Raw genomic sequence first — 22,012 nt, 5'->3', positions numbered from 1 at the left:
CTTTAAGCAAAGAGTTATGGAAATTCTGCAATAAAATACATTACATAGAGAAATCAAAAAGCACAGACACCCTTAAAAACAAATATACCCCCATTACCTAGTGTAAATATCGAAGTTCCAGGGGACTTTAAGCCGGGCCACAATCAAGGTTAATTGATTTTTAAAGCTCACCTGGACGCCCGGCTGCTGGGTGCCAGGAATCCGTAGGTTCCGTGGCATGAATAATTAAATTCGCTGCGAGCACTGGGTCGGATTGGATTGGTCTGCCCTGTCCTGCCCTGTCCCGTCCCGTCCTGCCTCGAACTTCCCTTTCCTGATCCTTCCTGGACTGAACTCGACGGAGGACTGGCTGTCAAAAGCGGATAATGTGAGTGCCACGCTAACTGCCATAATCGCCGGCAGCTGCCTCCCAACCGCCCCATAAATACAGTCTGTACCGAGGGTGCGTGAGAGTGGGTTGAAATCCGAATGGAGGGGGCAATTGAAAGTGCATTCACTTCGAAAAGGTTGAGCCGTGTGTGTATTTGGCTTGCTGCTTGAGAATCGGTCTGCCACAAAAGTAATAAACCACAAAATGGTATTCAAAATGGCTGGCAATAAAGGCCAACGGCAACGGAAGTGAACAGAAACTGAAGATGGCAGAATCACGGCCTGGAGCAGGATATGGCTACACGTGAAGAAATAAGGCCAGTAAAGTTTTTAAGTTAAAGTTGAAGGATATTAATCGGAATAAAAGATAAAATGAAGGTTTTCTAAACACGAAACTATGCAGTTTTCATCACTTACCTAATTTAATTCCTCTTCTAAAAGCAATGCACCCCAAAGCATTTCTCTCAGTGTGTCGAAAAGAACTCGCTAGAGTCGTGGTCCAAAGGCAATTAAGTCGAGTGCATTTTCGGGCCATTTTACGAGCGGCTGGCGGCTCTGCAGTCGCACTTTCAGTCGCGAATTTCAGGTTAGATGGGATATTTAAAACTGTAATTAAGTTTCAAATGTATATGCGATAGTGTGGGTGTATATTTGTGGGCGTGTGGGTGTGCTGGTGTGCGTGTGTGAAAGCGGAAATGCAAGCGGCGCATGCAAATCGATTTGGCCGCCACTAAGCTCTGGTTTCAACCGCCGACAGAGAAATGCCAACGTTGGGATTTTCTTTGTCGGCTCACCACTTGGTCACTGGCGGAAATGGTGGTCCAATCCTTCCACTGATTGCACATTCCAAGGCGAGAGCCCGATTACCAAACTTCTCTCCATCGTCGTGATTAACTTTTAATGACTTCGATTTTGGTAATTGGACGGAAGGAATTTGCCGTAATTGGAAAATTCTGGGAATTCGACATCATTGTATATTTGAACAATCTGTTCTTGTTTTAAGTTCCCACAATTAAGTATTTATATTCGACTTAATGGACCGAAGGGTGAATATCTGAATTCAATGTAATTGTTATCCGATTTAATTTTAATTGCAAAACTTTCGAATTGCTGATACTTTCACTTAAATTAAGAACGAAATAAATTCAAATAAGTATTGTGAAAAGTAATTAATTTGTATTCCAATTTGGATCTTTATTTTTACCCTTTATCATATATAAATATGCAAATAGTTTGGCTTACTAAGTGAACCAATAAAATATTTAGTACCCTATTTCTCGAAACTAAAATGAGCCGGAAATCCCATCACGAGCGACCCTTTTTCCGGGCTAATTTTTAACCCCAATCAAAATATTAAAATCTCCTCTCCAACTCTTAATTCCGAGTCCGAATGGCTTTTGGCTTTCGAAGCCCTAACCTGCGGCAACAGTCGTGGAAAACCGAGAAACCAAATAGGCAAGCCCAAGATGAAAGTTTTATTTTGAATTTATTGCGGAATTTATTGGGCGACACTGCATAAATTTGAACTTGGCCACCGAGCACAACGAGAACGGGGCTCTTTGTTTCGGCAGGACCTGCTTTTTTCTTGGGGTCCTTCATATATTCATATGCTACAAATTATATAGTAAAAGTTAAGAAGAAGATGAAGCGAAAACCAAACAAAAACCAACACCAGCGGCAACAATGTGTGGAATGATGCCAACAAATGTCAACACCGCTCGGCGGAAAAGCGGGGCATTGCGGGAAAATTGGGCGGGGGACTAAGGGAAAACTGTTGTTGGCAATAACAAAAGAAATTTACAGATATTACACAGCATGGCTCCATAATAACACCAATACCCACACACAAAGGGGCGACTGAAAAACAAAAAAACCAAAAAAAAAAAAAAAAAATGGAAAATGGAAAAACAAAACAAAAACAAAGGGGCAGTAAAACCATTTGCATACTTTTGTATGTATATGGGGGCGTGTAAACAGCCCCTTTTTTGGTGTTATTATTGTTTCATATTTCTCTCGGTGCTGCGTTTCTTTTGTTTGCACGACGTGTGTGTGTCTATGTGTGTGTGTGTGGCTCTGTGTGGAAACCAATTTTAAATTTGTTGCCACTTTCGTCGAGTTATGGAGCATACTTTTTGGCGCTTCGCCGTGGCAAACTCCCGCCCGTGCGATAGGGTTTCTTTATGCATAATTTGATACGGGCCGCCAGACAATATGCGAATGTACAATGTGCGAGGGCCTATTCTCACCTGTCTAATTTCGGCCATGGATGTGGATGTGGCGCGGAGGTGGCTGTGGCTATGTGGATGTGGATAAACCACCCAAAGTGGGTCCTATGTTGGCAGACCCTCATGCCCTTATAGTTTATTGCCTTTTGTCAAGCGATGCATAGTTGGATTCCACAATGTATGTACCCTGTAAGAGGGTCAATACGGCAAGGTCAAAGTTGCGATCAAGTTCAGGTAAAAGTGGCAATTAACTAAAGTTTAAAAAGTCAATTAACTAAAAGTTAAAAACATGAAAACGGGAAAGCATTTCTTAAAGATTCCTGTTGAAAACATATTTAACGGATTTAACATTTGGTATACATAACAATAAAATATAAATGAACTATAAAATATATTTTAATTAGGCTCCTCCTTAATCATGAATGCAATTTGTAGCCCAAAAAGTAAACAAATACACAATCAATTAAAAGTAAGCTGACGTTTTCGACATATTCAAGCTGTGCCAGTCAATTGTCATGAGTATATGGCAGTCGGGAAAGGAATCTCGGCCAAGAGAATTTCCACGACAGCAGCATCTGTTTAAACTGTCAGAAAATACCGACATACACGCACACGAGCACACAAGCTCGCACACACACACACCGACACGCTCTGACACATATTGTCATAAAATTATTCAATGGATATTGTGAGTGCAAAAGTTTTCGGTCCTTTTTTATTTTTTTTTTTACATTTTTTTGGGGCTTTCCCGGCCCTTCCTCTCTTAGCCCTTTTGCAATCTTTTTGAATAGGATTTTGTAAGCGTTACAAACTGAGGAGCGAACAAAAAGGAAAAACATTAAATGGCAATATGAGAAGCTTGCTTTGATATTGGATTTCGGGGCGGGGATTGTCGGTTGCGAATATCAAGTTTGAGGGGAAAGGGGCTGTGGCGGTCAAAGTTTATGCCAAGCCACCGAAAAAACCAGAACGTAATTACCAAACCCATGCAACGACCAGTTCAAGGTTCGTCTCGCTCCGGGATTTGTTTAAAGAACGCAGCTCATTCATTCGGCCCAAGATAAAGTGCTACCAATTAACGCAAAATAAATAAAACTCAACTAATTGTTGGAAAAAAGCAGACCATCGACAAAGGAAAGCTGAAAGAATGGGTGAATGGAAGAAAGCCAATGTGAATGAGACCGATGCACTGAGGAAAATAATGTACAAATTTCAAATAGAAGACATGTCAATTAGGTAGTTAAATAGTGAATACAAGAAATGTTGTAAGGGTGCTGATTAAGAAGATTTAATGAGTTGCTGAGATGTTGTTTTTATCATTATAAATTTTAAATATATTTAATGATTTTTTTGAAGTGCAAGAAAAACTCTTGAAGTGGACGTCGCGTGGTTGCGTCCACTTGTCTGCTATGCTTTCCCACTTTTCCTGGGCTTGCTCCTCCGCTTTCTCCATCTTCTGGCCTTTCTTGGTCTACTTTCTCCTTGTCCCTGCTCCGCCTTCTCTTAGCCCAGTCTGCGACGACAGTCAACATTTCTGCAACTGCCACAATGTTGTCTTCTTTTCTTGGCTTGGCCCATTTCGCTTTGCCTCTTGCCACTCGTTTGCTTTCCCTGTTTTTCTGCTTTACAATTTTTACTGCCCGAGCATTTGGCGTTTATTTTTCTGTTTTCTGTCCTTTTGGACGCCCCTGCCCCATCCCCTGCTGCTGTGCTGCTCTGCTCATTGTGCAAACTTGGCATTATTGTTTCCTAAGGCCAACAACGAGAAAACACAACGTCAACAGAGGGCAAGCCGGGCTAAGACCGGCGTATTCTGGCCATATTTGGGTGACGGGAAAGGAAACTCCATTCCTTCCATTCCGTTTCGCTCCATTCCATTCCACCTTGCCTTATCGCTATTGCTCCTCCGCCTTTGTTGACTATTCGGCGTTTCCCTATTGTTTGCAAATGCGCAAAATTAAAAGCGAGAAAAGCGAGGGAAAGCGAAGAAAAGCGCGAACCTGAAGCGCACTTTTTTTGAAAACGGAACTTTCCCAAGGAGTTCCCCATCCTCTGCAGTTCGTTATGTTTACATTTTCGCGCATATATTTAATTAGGCTAATTAGGGAACGTGCCCTGGCTTTGGGCTTTGGGCAAGGCTTAGTGTCCGTAATTTATTCGCCGCATGGCTTACTGCACTTTGAACACAATTAGAGGGATGGCCAAACACATGACAAGGCCATGGAGCAAAGCCACCAAGGAGCACAGCCAAAGGAGCCCCAGTGATAAGCACAAGAAATATGAGCACCGGATATAAATTGTGTCAGCGGCGAAATGATAAAAAACCACTTAAAGGCGCAAACAATACGGCCGCCGGGCGGAGGCCGCGAAGAATCCTGCCAGCCGGCACAATGACAAACCGCTCCGCTAACCGCAACTGGGTGGGGGGCGATGGGCGAGGGAAGGGGTGTGGCAGCGACCCACAGATAGCGCAGACTGCACGACGACAGCGGAAACAACAAAAGGACACAACAGGCGATGACTGTGCAAAGACGATGGTGTTGGTGCTGGTGTGTGGGTCACTAGAAAGGTGCACTGGAAGAAATGGATTGTAGTCTGGACAAAATTTATAATTTTAAACTTAGTAAATATCTAAGACTAAATCTAATATCTAAATCATAGACAATTCCAGCTGTTCAACTAGTCGTATACGCAATATTACGCAATTACAAATATTTCTAAAAATAGTATTGAACAGCCTAGGAAGACACGAAATATTTTTAAAACTTGTTCTCATTTTTAAGTTACATAAATTTATCTTCAGTGTCATAGAAAGAATTGTGGGAAAGCTTTGCCACCGTCAAGTCATTTACGGCGTGTCGCTGGGGCATCCGGGATAGGGGGACGGAGGGCATACCGTATAGGAAGGAGGTGTGGCAAGCAACCCTCGAGAACTTCCAAAGTTCTCAGACGGACATTAACAAATACAATAAAAGCGCCAAAGATAGCACGTCAGGCTTTTTAATGCGCAAAATTGCAAACGTTTGCTGGTTCTGTTGGGCTGCGAAAATAATGCGAAACGGAAGAAATTAGTTGCGTGCAAATTTATGCTCGGGGTTCGTTTTGTCGACCCCTGGGCCCGCGGGTCACCGGGCACAGGAAAAGGGTCATTTCGTAGACGCGTGAAAATTCAGGCCCAGGCCACTTTCGAGCGTGTCGTTTTTTACAATTTTCCATTCAATATTTATGGTTTTGCACGAGAAATAGCAGCCCAGGCTGGGCCAATAAGTTGCAGGGTTTAGTGGTTGGCCCTCTTGAGTCTTTAAAGAGTAGACTTTAAGGCAAGCCTAGACACCTTGTGTGTGGCGCTACAATGTTTTCAGTTCTACAGAGTTTAGCTTAGCTTAAGTGTTAAGTGGCATGTTCTGGATTATGCCGTTCGTTCTGTGCACTTTCGTTCCATTTCCTTTTTTATGACTACTTAGCATTTGAATGGAGAGCCATAGGTGAGCTTATGCGAATGTTTTCAGCTTTATGGCATTATTCTTATTCTATTTTTCCATGTTTGGTCTGTGATTACTGGCTAACAAGTCAAAGAGAAATCTTAAAGTTTAGCTTTAATAAAATATTGCTTATTTTAAGATGTGGGTTTCGTACATCCTTTTATTTTTTCATATGTATTTAAAATGAAATCATTAAGCAATGAATTGCACAATTTAAGGACTTATCCAACTCCACAACTGATACATTTCTTTACAAGAACTGAATACAAAAGCGATGTACAAGGTGACCGCATGAAAACATTGAATTAAATCATTTTGCCCCATAACGGCGAACCATTTTTTATGCTCAAAACATAAGGTCAACCCCGAGGTCACACCCCGTACAAACTTTCACGTCGCATTAAAATTTACGACCTTCGCTGCGACATCTGAATCGCTCTGGAAGGCAATTGCTGACGCAACTTATCGTCAATATTTTGGTTTAACTTCCCTTTATTTACTTATTTTTTTGCATTTCCCCTGCGGCCCTTAGATAGAGATAACGAAGGAGGAACTACTTGGGCCACTTTTAACATTTCCGCTCTGGTTCTTCCCTTTGCAGCTTCGACGTCCGAGGACGGCCCTTCGAGAAGGCCCTCTACTGGTCGGACACCAACTCATTTGGGCCACGTGCGTACTTCGTTACCGGACAGCAGCCGGCCAAGTTATCGGTGGACAACATTCAGCTGGATGACGAGGGCGTAAGTGGCTCAAACTGGCCCATTACCACCAGAAAAGCGACCTATGTTATTGTATATTTTTTATTGGATTCCTCAACAGGTTTACCGCTGCCGCGTCGACTTCCAGAACTCGCCCACGCGTAATCATAGAATTAACTTAACGGTTATTGGTGAGTACCCGAAAGGCATTGCACCACCATTAAAGGAAGCTCTGCGCCTCTCACCATCAGTTACACTCTAAGAAAAGAGTGTTTAGATTAGATTTGAGTACTTACTTGATAGCTCTGATAAAGTTTATGAGTTCATTTTAAGTTTAAAAGCCTTTGTTAGCTTAAACGCGAGTGACATTTTTCACTTACGGATTCTGCTAAATTAACACAAATCTTAAAAGTCAAGAAACATCGTTATCTTTTTTTAAATCTTAAACATCATTAAATCTTAAATATATCATTATAATTAAGTTCAAATTTCAAACAATGTAAAGTTAAAGTTTAATATTTGTACTATTGATATCTCTTTTCGATTATTAATCTTTGACTTAAAACGAGAAGCTATTAATTAGTATTTAAATTTAAACGATAACACTTTCAAATATTCCTATTGATTAGTTTAACTAAGTCAATGTTTTAGTTTAGTTTAGTTTAACTATGTACGTTTTATTATATATTTCTTCGATAGGAAAACTTAAACTGAAGTGCCTTCAGTTAAAAAATCTTCAAACTAACTTCTCTTAGTGCATCCCTTTTATAACCACTGTCCCGCTTTCTCCACTTTCCCCTGCAGTTCCTCCGCACCAAATACTCGTGTACGATGCCTCTGGTCGCGATGTTGCCGGAGCTGTGGGTCCATTGCTCGAGGGCGATAATATTGTGTTGACATGTGAAGTGCGTGGCGGTAAGTAAATCATGATAAACGACACCAACGCATACACGTACCCTCTGCCACATAAATGTGGCACTCAGACAAAAGGCTATCAAGCTGGGGAGGTCGCCACAAAAACGCAACTGATTCCACACAGAGAAAAAATGGTAACAGGTTTTTTAAACTGAAGTCTCAATTGGCAGAAGACTTGCAGATTACTTGCGAGAAAACATGATTTAAATAGCCCATTTAAAATGAGATGATAAATAAATATAAAATTTGATTAGGCAAACCATCCTGACACCATGAACTTTTTTCTCCGTGCAATCTTTACTGAGAGATTCAGTTTCAGCCTCGTCCGCATCCATTCCCACTCGACCCTGCCAGTCTATTTAAAGAATTAAAGATGAAAAGCTCCAGATAGGCCCCAGCCGTGACCGAGTCGGCTGGTTTGCGTGGGCACCGGGACAGGGACGGGGAGGGGCTGGCTAAGTCATCGTAAATAATAAAAATAAATGTATGTCAAAGTCTGCGGTGACATTGCCGCTCCACAGACACCAGGACATCGTCAGTGAAGGCTCCTGCGTCTGTGGCCGCTGTCATTGCCAGTTTGCTTTCAGGGGGAAAATGCAACAATTTCGAGCGTCTGGCGTGCTTTTGTTGTGGTGGTGCACGCCACATCCATTGGCCGAGCTATGACCTGTAGGCATATGCGGCATCGTAAATCTTTAAAGAGGTCCCCAAGGTGAAAGGAAAAGCACCCCATACACCACCCTTCCCTCTCCCCCACACCCACACTATCGACCGCATCCTCAAAACTTTTCACTCGCCTTTTTCTGCTGGCAAGTGTGAAAAATTTTTGTACAAGTTGCTCGCTTCGCTGGCTTGGCTTGAGGGGTCCTCCTTGCATGACTGAGCCCCATGGATACGAACCGAACCGAACTCAACCCAACCCAAAGAGCCGGCGATGGCGACGAATGCCCGACATCAGCATTATAAATCATTAACTTTTCTGACAACAATATTTTCGGCGCACACCCCAGACATTTTCCATGTCAACTAGCAACGCGATTTGCTTTTAGAGTTTCTCTTTTTTCGCTGGCCATACTAAATGGGTTTTCCCGGGGCTTAAAGGCGAAAATGCAGCTGATGGTGTAGAAGTTGTTACTGATGCTCGTGAAAGTTTTTAAGTCCGTTTGATAGTGGAATTAGTTGATTATAACAGACAGCCAGTGTGCACAGTTCATTGAACTGCCTGAATTGGCTTGAAAAGTTGGCAATATTTAAGAGCCATGACTTACATGAACTTTCTCTTTGCCTTTAAAATCAGATTTTTAGTCTTTCTTAAGCTTTTTCTTCTTACTTTTCCTGACTTAATCTTAAATCAAAACCCTTTTTTAAAGACTTTTAGGATTAATTTAAGCTGGAAGGAGAAGAAAAACTCCCAACTGCTCTAATGAGAAAACAAAACTTTGCTGCTCAAGCCAACTCTACTTTTTGTATTCGGAACGCCAAAGAGAAATCCTGAAGGACCTTCTTTAAGCCTGTTCTTGAACTTTATCGGGCTCAAAAGGCCGAAGTAGTGGCCCAATTTCCACTGGAGGACTCCGGGCTTTGTGCAACCCACTCGAGGCAAATGCTAGCTCATTATTCGCCTCACCTCTCAAATGGCAGCTGGTGTTGCTCCGGCTGATGCTGATGCAGATTCCTGGGCTGCTGTCACCGCTGCCTGCAGTGCTCCTGTTTACGTGCAGCACTCTCCTGCCAAAGGCTTCATCCGGCGCCTTGGCATTTCGCCTCATGGTTTGCTTTGGCATCAGTGCCTCACGTCGCCGCTTTGACTAACCGCATGTGAATGAGCTAAACAGCCAGATGCCCTGCCTGGGATCCAGCTCTCAGCGGGTTTTCGGAGGGGTTGTGGGTGCCAGAAGGGAGAAACCTTACAGGGTGAAACTACGACGACGTCGACAACATTCGCTTTTGACACCTGCTGAGCGACACGCTTCTTGGCAGGTGGCATTGCCTCTGATTTGTATGCAACATTCCACACACCCCCGCGTTTGCCACCCCCTGCACTTAGGGAAATTGGTTTCTCCAATGCTGAGATCAAGCTTACTCCATTTTGGATTGTTCTTCTATTTTATTGGTATCTTTGAAACATACTTCTTAAAGGTATTCCTCTAAAGGACGATTGTATTTCCCGCCTTTTTAGCTGATTATTTAAGTTAAACTTTAACTTTTGTGGCATTTAATGAAGTTTTTAAATATATTAAAACTGCAATAAATGGTTAACATCCCTATAATATTAATTAAGTGATCATATTAAACTATTATTAAGCCAATAACTTATTCCTAAATATAAACCTATGCCCTTTATTTATGATTAATCTAGGTAATTTTCTTATCCCAGTGTACGGGTTGGCTCCTCGAAGAGACCGCAATGCAAGCTCGTATTTCATTTGGCTCCCTCCGAGGGCTCAAAGCCAAATTAACTAATATCGCAATTTCAGCGCCACATGGCGTCGACACAGGGCGATGGTGAGGTATTGCGACGGTGGGTGCTCGCATCCTGATTAAAGCTAATGCAAATCCTGACGCTATTTTTATGGCCGGCCACTAATCATAGCCCCCAGGCACAATAAACGCCAAATGCCAAATTGCTTTATCAAGTTTATTAACTTCGACTAATAGCAATTAATACCGGCAATAAAAAGCTAATCTAGGCGGGTCCCCATAAAAGGGCCCGGGTTATCCATTGTGTCCGGTCTGAGTTCCAGCAGTTCCGCAGTCCTTTGCATATTTGACCCCCCTCCCTATTCCTTACCATCCCATTCCGACGGAGTATTGTCCGGCGTAGCAATTGTCAACAAGCGTAAGTATGGCTTAGCAAATGGCAAACGCGCTGTCTTCATTACACAAAAGGAAGTGGGTGGTGGTGGCGGTGATTCCAGGAAGAAGAAAGAAAGTGGCCAGAGTTGGGGGAGGTGAAAGCCAGCTAAATGCCGCAGGGAAACTGTTATTTGTCTATTATCCCTGCATTCCCATCCCAAAACCATTCCACTCCTCCCAACTTTTCGGCGTGTGTGCGTGTGTCCTCTCGCTGGCTTATTGTCGCCGAGTATCCTTTGCAATCAGCCAGCATTCTGGCAGTAAATTCCCAAGTCCACACTCCAGCTATCAGCTACTTTCGCCCTTCAATCTCCAACCCCCAATCCTCAATCCGCAATTCCGAATCCCCGAACCCCTGATCCCCACAACTCGTCTGCCAATGCCAATCCCCAGCTGCTTGTTGCTATTGTTGCTCATTTCCGCCGCATTCACTTGGCTCACTTAATGGCCCAAACCAAACCAAGCCATACCGAACCCAATGGCTATGCCAAAGGCAAGCTGCCAAGCTGGGAGGCTGGGAGGCTGGGAAGCCGGGGCCCAAGCTTTGGGCACTTAAACGGATTAAAAATATTTTCGTACATTTGATATGTGAGCGAGCGAAATGCCTTGCCCTACCTTTCTCCGAGCATTGAGCGATGGCAGCAAAGCGAAAAAGTGATTGCAGAATTTCAATTGAAATGCCGGGCTGCAGATTCGGAAAACTGCATCGGGAACTCCCAACTCCGGTGAGTGAATCGATAGTCAATCGAGCATATGGCCGAGTCATATTTTATTAATTTAATATCTGTTCTCATTGGGCAAATTGAGACAGGTAGAGATGGGCTTTTTAAGCGGATGCGAATGGGAGAATCAAACTTCCATTAAGCTTCCTTTTCCTCGGATTAACAGCTTTAATTGGAGTAACTTCTGTAAGTAAGTAAGCCATAAAGGAAATGGAATGGGAAATCTCACTTGAAATTTCAATAATTAAACAAATCTCACTTCCTAAAAAAAAAAAGGGAAATAGTTGATGAAAAGGCATCGATTGTTGCGTGAAAAACAAAAGCTGATTTGCAAAAAGTTGCATCATGAATTTATCTTATTGTACACATTTCCCGGGAATTACATCCAGCGGAGATTATAGCCAAACCTAATAATCTTTATAATCCTATTAAGTGAAAAGTAAATAGCGGAGGGCCGAGATATAATTCCCTTTTGGAAACAGAAACAAATGTTGAATTGCCAAATATTTAATCTAAAATTGTAAAGGGCCAACGATATGGCGTCACCAATTCGGTAATTCAGTTTTAATTATTGTCTAATATTTTGATAAAGTCCGTAACTTTGTGATACATTAATCTGCTTTGCCGGCGCCACCAAATGCAGACATAAATATGTATCAAAATGTGCCCTTTATCCGATTTCCCCCTCGTGTCAGTATTGTTTTCCATTCGGGGTCACCACCATGTCCCCGAAAAATTTCCGCTTCTGCCCCTTTCTGGGTCCCCAACCAACTAATTCAATATTCACGCTTATGCGTTTGCCGGGAAACCCATGACCACCGCCTCCTGGCCTCTTTCGACCATCCACCCAAACAGCCATCCATCCATCCATCCCGGCCAGTGGCAGTGCCCCAACTTTGCTAGTTAAGCTGGCTAAGCCTTTTTTAAAAGCCTTGGGTACACACTGCTAAATGCGCATTATCATTAAAATGTTGAAAGTTTCCTTCACTTTTTTTCGGTCATAAATTTTCGAACGCGGCTCTGTGGTCACGCCGCTTCCGTTAGAAAACCACCTCGGGAAAACTCTCTCTCTCTAGACGGGCGGGTTAATAATGCATGAGTGGAAAAGTTTGCTGCCAGCGAAAAACAGTTGGCATGAAATTTAAAATTAATTTATGCATTAAACATTAATTTAAATTTGAATTTGAATTGCCAGGGTATGCCTAGAGAGTTCCCTTTGTATGGCAATCATAGAATCCATTACCCACAATTGTTTCGGCAAATCATTGCTCATTTATTGGAAACAATTATTGTTTAGATTTTATATACCCTTAAAATTCCATTTCGAATAGAATGAACTGGATGGTTTTCCATGCAAGTCATATAGAAAAACGTTTGCAAGAGCTTCCCAAACTAGAAATCTCTTCTGCCTTACACAAACCCAAAATTAAATACATTATTCCAGGGATGTGATCAGAAATGCTGACATAATTATTAATCTGAGTTTTCTCGCTCCACCAACAGGTCGACCAGAGCCAACAGTGACCTGGCTGAACGGAACGCGCATCTTAGAAGCTGGTAGCGGAGTCTCGATGGGCCGCCATGTGACCGTGAACCGCCTGGAGGTGGCCCAAATCTCGCGCTCCGCCCTGAACAACACGTACCGCTGTCAGGCTTCCAACACGAAGCTGGTGGCGCCCGTGGAGCGCAGCATCCGCATCGAAATGTTACGTGAGTGGACGGAACGAGCAGTCAATATTGCCAGTCACGCCTAATCACCTTAAACCTTAAACACCCACAGTCAAACCCACATCAGTCAATTTAACCAATAAGTTGAAGGTCTTCGCCTCGAACACGCAGTACAATCTCACCTGCATTGTGGCCGGTTCAGTACCGGACACGGAAATCAAATGGACGCAGAATAATCGGCCCTTCAAACGTGGCCTGGTAAGCTCATCCTCACCCTTAAGCTCTGTCCCTGTGCCCAGAGTCCTCGGCTCTCTAACTCAATCTTGGCCAGGCAAAAGCCTTATTTATGAATTTCCTCCGGTGACCAGCGGGCACTTTTCTAATCGATTTCACTTCATCTCTCCACTCCAAACCACCCAGCTGTCAACGAGCCAGGGCAATGGCAGAGTCATATCCACATTGACATTTTATCCACAGCCCGAGGACGACGGCACGATGCTCAAGTGCGAGGGCTCCAACCCACGGCTCCAGAACTCGGCCATCGAGGACTCGCTCATGATGAATGTCATCTGTAAGTGGAACGCTTTATAGACACACACTAAGAGAAAGAATTTAGGACTTGTTACTTTAGTTTCCATTACTGTGAGCATAAGAAAGTGCATTGTTATTGTGTTAAATACTTTAAGGACTTAACTGGATTAGTTTTTGTTTTAAGATTTTAAAACACAAAAAGTACTGGGAAATTTCTAAGATACCTGCAAACCGCCTATAAGAGAAGGAATACGATGAAAAGCAATATTTCTCCGTGCACACAGATCCCGTAAAAGCGATTAGAATTTTCATAAATGCAGCAGGGCACAAATCAAAGTCGCCTGCGCAAATAAGTCTAAATTATATGGCATTATTTGCATATAGTACAGCACACGCTCCTCTGTTTGGCATTGGCCCAGAATGAAGCCGTTCGCTTATATGTCAATATTTTAGCGTGGCCATAAAAAAGCGAGCGAAAAATTTGTTGCCTGTTTCGGTTCGCTTCGCTTATTTGCTTCAGTGCCTGGAAAATGTCATAAATTTGACTTTATATGATTATCAATTTAAAATCAACAGCAATCGCGACCTTCTACTCTGTCGAACGAAGGGTTAAGGAAACAGCTTAAGTTCCGCCCACACTAAAATCTTCTTTTGGGTTAGTTATTTTTGTGTTGTCACTTTGTTTTGCCAGGGGTTTTTCCTTCGGATAATCATAAATTTATTGAATTTTAAAGTCACACATAGATCCCCAGCTATGTATGCGAAATTCAGCCATAAATATTGAATGGCAAGCGCGTAAGCTGCAAGCTGAAAGTCGGAGAAAGTTTTTCTCTGCCCTTTGACCGGGTCCAGCGTGGAAACGGGGAAATATGAAATTAGAAATACACAAGGAAAAGCTGCTTTAAAGGATTAGCGGAGATGGCTTAAGCTTTTAATGGACGCGCTTTCCATCGGCGAGAGAGCGGACTGGGGCAAATGAAAGGCACTGATTTATTTTACCACTAAAAAAAGAGGAAATTGTTACTACCTGGAATCGACTGGATTACAGTTTCCAGTCTGGTTACCCCTCCTTGGCCATAACAGTTTCCATTTGTTGCTTTCCCCTTTCGCAAGGGTCTCAGCCACCTTCTTCTCGGGGCAATCATGATGTTGTAAAAACGGCAGCCGGGATGGGAAAACACTAAATATTTTATATGATCCATCATTGATATTGGGGCGTTGCTCGCGGCAGCGGAACGATTTTAATTTAAAAATTTCTGTCATACTCATTGGTTAGCCTGTTTGGATCCATATCCGGATCTGGATCGAAGGAAGGCGGCTTGGCGGGTCGGCGGGTTTATAACGCCGCGTTCCGTCGCCGCGTTGTTAACTTTTATGGGCTGCGCTGCGACGTTGTAGATTGATGACGACAACAACGCGCCGTTTTATTATGCAATAATTTTTTTCGATTTTATATTATATGAGGCTCCCTGCAGCCTGGCAATTTGAATATGTTCAAGGCGCGCGAGGAGCTGCCAGCGCATATTTCCATATTTGCGCAGGCAATTATAATGGAAACCTAACTATTAACAAGTGGCTGTTCGTTGATTTTCTAGATCCGCCGCAGGTCACCTTGTCGCTGGGCTCCACACTGCGTCCCGATGACATTAAAGAGGGCGACGACGTCTACTTCGAGTGCCACATCAAGTCCAATCCCAAGGAGCATCGCATCATGTGGTCACATGACGTGAGTTTGGCCGAAATAAAACTAACAACTTGCATATATTAACTTAACTTCTTTACTAGGGCCAACCCGTCACCCAGAATGTGTCCTGGGGCATTATCATCTCCACTCGTTCCCTGGTCCTACAGCGAGTGGGTCGCGTCCACTCCGGCTTTTATGCCTGTTCGGCGGCCAATGACCGCGGCGAAACCCAGTCAGCTCCGGTCAACTTAAGGATAAGATGTAAGTAGCTATGTTCCTTGAGTTATTGCTTATTATTTTAGGCGGCGCTATAAACATTAGTGTCACTTTTGGACTGTCTTTTGCAATGAGCTCAGATATTGTTATTATCTTTAATACCAAGACTTGGCAAACTTAGAACAAACAAGAAATATATGGTTTTCAAACAATATTAAATCGATTTCTTTACAAGCTTTAATGACAAATTTATTCCCAAATAACATCCAACCTCATTGATATGTAAAACCACTTAGGTACTGGAATTTTAAACAAGAAAACGTACATATCTTGCGATCGGAAAACAAAACACTTTATGAAAATCCCATTTTGTAATATTTAACAACGGAGAAAAAACCGAAAATTTGCACAAAAATTATGCTGACAGTTGATGTCAGTGGAGCGGAGCATTAAAAATACATATGCATAAATTTATGCGCAAATAGACGCACACACACACACACACACACTAAGAGAAAAAGGGGGTGGGATGTTGACGCATTTACACATTTATTTCGTACCGCTCTACAATGATAACTGAGCGGGGCAACGCCCACTTGGAAAATTGGCAGCCACAATAACAACAACGGCGGCTGTGCACTTGACAAAATCGCAAAATATCCTTACTTGGCTATCCTCCTCGCCTCCGCCCTTCCGCCCAGCGAACAGACAGGATGGACAACAACAATGTCCAAAAACTAAAGTATGCTAAAATGACAGAAAATATTTTGTGCAAAAAGCCGTAATATGCACAATGCATCGGATCTATATTGTGCCGCTCTCTGTCATCCGTTTACAGCGCCGCATGGAAAATATATCTAGAATATATTTTAAATATATGTGCAGCTTTGTGCGTGAGTGCATTTCGAGTTTGTGTTATGTCAAACAAACGACACAACTCTACAAATTTTTACTTGCCTAAAAGGCATTTTCGTTTAAATTTTCATAGGGGGAAACCCTCGGCCTTGTCGCGACATATAACACAAATTATAATTATATAAAATATAAAAATGGTTTTTTATTATTTAAATTTTTCTTAAATGACCTTCAAGAGTATTTTTTTGAATAACTTTATTTGTAATATCTGTTCAATAGCCTACCATATGTAAACATATCAGAAAAAGGCAAACTCCTACCACTGCTTCTGACATTTTGATAAACCTAATTAAATCTCTGACCTAGCTATCACTCAACTTTAGTTAGAACACTTGAGGGCAAGTTTCGGTTTTGTAAAACCACCCAATTATTGTTATTTACATAAAATAAAACAGCCTTTTATTGTGGCAATTAAATAGTGAGAAAGAAATTAAACATTAAACATTAAAAACCACGTGAGTACTGGCCTAGTTAAATCACAAAAGCAGAAACTGTTTGGCCAATAAAACTTTATCTAATGCCTTTGGACATTAAGTGTGCTAGAATATTCAACACCTGGCATAGTTCCCATGGCTGTAGCCCACTTAATTGACACTTCTGTGGAATCCCCAGCCATTTTAATGGACTCCAATTACGATCGGAGTCAAGCAGGCTGCTCCTTTCCTAGATAACTCAAGACCCGGGACAGGCAAGTGTAAATTGAAACCAAACAAGTGATAACTCAATTGATTTCTAATTGTCACAGCTCTGATTTGAAGTGAACTTCCATTATGCCCATTGTCCTGGCCAAAAGCATAGCCTGGCATGGGCCTTTTCACACTTTCGAGCCCAAAAGTGTATGTAATTATAATTTGTGGACAACACAAAAATAAATGACCGATAAACGCCGCTCGGAGCCTTTGTGTGCACATATTGAAAATGTCTCAATTACCGTTATAGAGCATTTACTTCCGTCTGTATTTCTAAATAATTAATGATGCTTAAATACCAAATGCCAACGAGTGTGTGTTTGTGTTGCTGTTTGCCTGTGCATAAATATGCATATGCTTCATAAAGTAACCGCCGTCCCCGTCCCCGTCCCAGGTCCGGCGTCCGGCGTATCCAACGGGGCCAAAAGTTTAGCCCCCCAAACTTAATATGTCAGCCGGGTGGAGGGTTCAACGGGTGGGTAATAAAAATGAATGATCTGCTTTTATTATCGAAACCCACAGTCATTATTAAACCATTTATAATTATGGGAAAGGTCAGTACAGGTGGGTCAGGTGGCTGCACACACACACACACACACACTTATTCAGCAGGTGCTCTGGGGAATTCAATTTTTATTTTGCATATTTAATACTACAAAAAACAACAAGGCTGCAGTCCCACATGCAAACAAGGCGGGTTAACGAATATTATTTAATTAATTGCCCGGTTAAATGAATATTTTGATGCCATTTAAGCCTGAATTTGCATGGTTAGTTTGTTAAGCTAAAAAAATGTAATATTCCACGATTTGTACGCCTCGCTGCACAGATTCCAAATTTAATTGGTTCGGATTTCAAACTTCAACATTATTTAAACTTTTTTGCTAAGAAAATTAATAAATACATTGCTCTAGAACTTTAGGCCTTTGGCACTGTCCAAGGCTTAACAAATAAAAAGAACTCTAGTGATGAAGAAATTTAATACAGTCATTAGTTCATAGATAACTGATCATCTGCTGTTTATAGAATATTTAATTAGTTTGCCAGGAAAGTGAATACTCTGCCAGGCAGAATTATGAAGCCGAAAAAACACACGTAATTATCCCCGATTTGAGCGCCTCGCTGCACAGCTGCCAAATTGAATTGGTTGCGAGTCCGACCTCCAAACTCAAATAAGTAGTAGAGTTGAGTGAAAACAAAATTTACGCAGCATCAGCAGGGATGTGAAATGGAAAATGAATGAGAAACAACAACAGGAAACAAAGGCGTGTGGTAAAAGGAAAATCGAAATGAAAAACCGAAAACGAAGACATCAGCAAACGTTTGCATTGCCTTGCCATTATCGTTACCGCTGTCGAATACTCAATAACCAATACCCAATACCCAATACCCAATGCCTGTTATCCTTTTTGATAATTACGATAATTGAAAGTAAATACGAGTACAATGCATAAGGATACACCGCCACCGACTGCTGTGCAAATACTACGTGGGCTATTTACACGAGCATCGCGCATACGCCACGTAAACATTTACATACAGATGGGTGGATGGATTGATGGTTGATTGGATACGGAATGGGTTTGGACATGGTTGGAATGGGCTATCCCTGTGGAAGGTTGGTGCCGGGGGTGTCCTTTATTGTGGGACTACGATTGAGATAAATTGATTTATGACTGCCAGCAGTTCGCTCATAACTTGCCACAAATTAATCAGCCAAGGTTAAAATTGACATTCTACGATTGAGAAATTGACGCCATCATAAAAATATTACGAGTGTCGGGAACGCCCTGCTTCCATGGAATCGTAAAATAGAGCAATCAACTGCAGCTTTATCCCTCTAGATGTTTATAATAATCCGAAATTGCGTACTTATGCCGCAGATTCATGGCTTTCTGCAATTTGCATAGCCAGAAAGATGGTATTCGCTCGAGTTCATAATTCTCACAAAATTCCAACTGGCTCTGTCGTTGCTCGGCAAACAATGCCGTGGTTTTCCCTCCTTTTTGGCCATCTAATTGGTTTGTGACCATGCGGAGTTCTGGCCCGGAGTTCTCCCAGCAAATTGCACCTTGCGCTCCAGGGAATTGGCTCTGGCCACATGGCCCGGCCTAGAATAAACCCAAATGAATAGTCCTGGAAAAACGGGTTTAAAGAGTGGAACAATACTATATATATTGATGTAGAAAAATACAGAAATACAAGTTTTTGTTCACTACTTAAAAAACACATCACCGCTGCGATTAACCAAACTGCAAAAATAGAAAAAAATAGATTTTCCTACCCTATTCATAAAAGATACAGTACCTATAAGTACCTTCTACTTGTGAACATTTGACCGGCATTAAATATCTAGCATTTAGGATCCAGAAACCCTTCTTTCATAACAAATATGCAAAGACTCGAAATTTTGTACTTTTTAAACTCTTCGTTTTAATTTTGCTTAAGCAAAAAAACCTTTTAACGACTTAACGACTGTTAAATAATTCATATAAATAATAATTTTCCTGAAGGTTAAAAAAGTTTAGCTTTTATATAAGTGAGTTTAATTCGCCAAAATTTAGCATTAAAGCTCTTTAAGAGTCTTAAATAATTTTTGCTTCTTGCTGTTAATTAATAACCACCGTTTAGATGCACTATTTCAAACTTTTTACAATCCCAATAAATTAACTTACATCCACTAATAACAATTAAAAACATTTTCCATTATGTAACAAGCTCAGATTAATCGCTTTTGACTATCCGAATTCCTCAAGAAAGTTTCTCTATCCAGCGAAAATAGATTTAGAAATAGTTTAGGCATCACTCTACTGCATCGTGTACAAATATTTGTATACAAACTCATTACACGATTTTGTGCTTAGGTTGGTGCGGGCGCACACATTCTAACTTTTCGAATAATTTTTAATAAAAACCAACAAAAAGTGTTGCGGCTTTGGTAATAAATGCCTTCAGGTGCTCAGAGTGTTGCCTGTGTTGTTTGCCACGTTGTTTTGGTTGTTGTCTTTGTTGCCTGTTGTTGCTTTGTCTCTGCCGTGTTGTTTATGACAGGATTCCGTTGCCACAGGGCAAACAAGGAACAGAATGCCACGCACATCGCACACTTGGCGCAGTTTCCAAAAGTTGCTAGCCAAAGTTCTTTCCTGCGTGGGTGTTTCGGTGAGGCGGGGCTGCATTTTTGGCATGCCTCGTGTATGACATAAAATTTCAAGTTCAATCGTTTGTAACCAAAAACGGAAAATGAGTTTACTTTGAATAAATCATGAGTTAAGTGGAAGGGGTGCGCCACCTTTAAGCTATGGCAAAACTTTTACGAGTGCCTGGAAATTCCTTCCAATTTTTCGGGAATTTTAAGCTGGGGGCGTAAAAAAATGTATGCTATTTAATCTCAATGATACTTCTCTCTCCTGAAAATGTATTTTTACTTATTATTATTTCAATATTCAATTTATTGGTAACCTGTTCTCCTATTAAAGTCCAAGGGCTTATGAAAGTGATATCCTGCCTTGGAACAGGCTTTCCAATTAGGTATTATTTCTATTTTAAATGCATGATAAATTCAGTAATTTAATACTTCGTCTTAAAATAGACGTATCCCAAACGAGATTTGAATGAGCCCCCCATACCTGAGGGAAAAGTGTACGCCAGCTGCTTTGTTTAAATTGAAAATCTGAGCTGTCAATTTGCCTGGCACATCCCCATTCTCCGACCTGCCAGCACAATGTTTGCAATATAAATACTCGATATAGACAGAAGACAATCGGACAATTGCAGCTGCTCATTATTTTGCATTTCGACCGTCCTACTCATCCTGCTCGTCCTGCTCGTCCTCCTCAACCTATTCTAAATTCGATCTCTCAATCGTGTCGCCAACAGATGCGCCCGTCTGCAGCAGCAGCACCATCACCGTGATTGGAGCCTCCTTGGAGGAGGCCGTGCCCATTCCCTGCCGCGTCAACTCGGACCCGCCCGAAATCGACTTCGAATGGACCTTCTCCACCAGCGGTGAGCACTTCGAGGTGCCCTCTGGCCACTATGCCACCATCCAGGATCCCACCATGACCACCACCAGCGATGTGAGGCGCACAGTCGTAGAGTCTAACGAAACGCACTTTGAGAGCTATGGTGAGTCGATGTGATATATTAGTAAGTTAGTCCTTTTTAATATTGAATATAAAATTTAAAAAAAGAAGAGGTTTGATTAAGTACTTTGTTTAAGACTAAAAACCAAGCATAGAAAGGTTTTAACAGATTTATCTAAATGTTTATTTTCACTAATTAAACAACGATATTTTATAGTTTAGAGGGTATTTCTTTTTCGAAGTGTATTGCATAGACTTTTGTTTTTACTATTTCATTGCAAGTTTAGAGCCAGCCTTTTGGTGCGATTGCAATGTAGAGGCTTTTGCATGTGCTTGCGCTTGAGCAGGCATTGGAAATTAACATTTCGGAAGGCCTACAGTAGGCCAGAGGTGGCAAACACCTAAACACCCATATAACTGAACAATAGAGGTGTCGGCAAGGGGCTTGCAGAGACTTTTATCATATCATGCACATACTCGCACCGCCTGGTCGCAAATTGGATTATCTCCTGCCGTCCCAGTTGGCTTGACTGAGCTGCTTGGGCAAGCAGAACTTATTTCATTTAACTTTGCCGAAAAGGGCAATTTAATAAGCGTCGGAACTGAATTGCAATTCACACCTGCCTTCTATATTATATATTCTTCATTCGTTATTCTTTATTATATTTACCCGCAGTGGAAACCGTCAGCGAACTGATCTATACGCCCAAAGGAGAGCGGGACTATGGAACGTTGGCCTGCTACGGAAGGAATGCCATTGGAAAGCAATCGGAGCCATGTGTGTTTCAAGTGGTACCAGCAGGTGAGTTTCACCATCTCTCTTATTCATGATCTGAGATAGAGTAGAGTTGCATAAACTAAAGATTTTTAAGAGCCTTAACTGATTAATTATTATTTCCCAAATAATATATCAAACTCAATCGTCCAAAGTTTTAATTGGCTACCTGATATCGTCAATTT

The 22,012-nt window shown here is 41.8% G+C and overlaps 1 protein-coding gene across 1 annotated transcript in view; it reads left to right on the top strand.

Moving 5' to 3' along the window:
* LOC108115352 overlaps positions 1-22,012 on the top strand; it is a 97,687-nt gene that overhangs the window by 62,511 nt on the left and 13,164 nt on the right. The window contains exons 4-13 of the mRNA XM_017226773.2: positions 6,678-6,816; positions 6,896-6,965; positions 7,579-7,689; positions 12,771-12,977; positions 13,048-13,193; positions 13,356-13,506; positions 15,062-15,192; positions 15,252-15,411; positions 20,847-21,095; positions 21,729-21,854. Coding sequence (XP_017082262.2) covers positions 6,678-6,816; positions 6,896-6,965; positions 7,579-7,689; positions 12,771-12,977; positions 13,048-13,193; positions 13,356-13,506; positions 15,062-15,192; positions 15,252-15,411; positions 20,847-21,095; positions 21,729-21,854 — 1,490 coding nt within the window. The remainder of the gene's footprint in view (positions 1-6,677; positions 6,817-6,895; positions 6,966-7,578; positions 7,690-12,770; positions 12,978-13,047; positions 13,194-13,355; positions 13,507-15,061; positions 15,193-15,251; positions 15,412-20,846; positions 21,096-21,728; positions 21,855-22,012) is intronic.

The sequence above is a fragment of the Drosophila eugracilis genome, unplaced genomic scaffold (assembly GCF_018153835.1).
Source record: "Drosophila eugracilis isolate 14026-0451.02 unplaced genomic scaffold, ASM1815383v1 contig_1897, whole genome shotgun sequence".
Taxonomy (NCBI): Eukaryota; Metazoa; Arthropoda; class Insecta; order Diptera; family Drosophilidae; genus Drosophila; species Drosophila eugracilis.
Note: the sequence above shows the minus strand (reverse complement) of the source record. Positions and strands in the feature narration are given on the sequence as shown.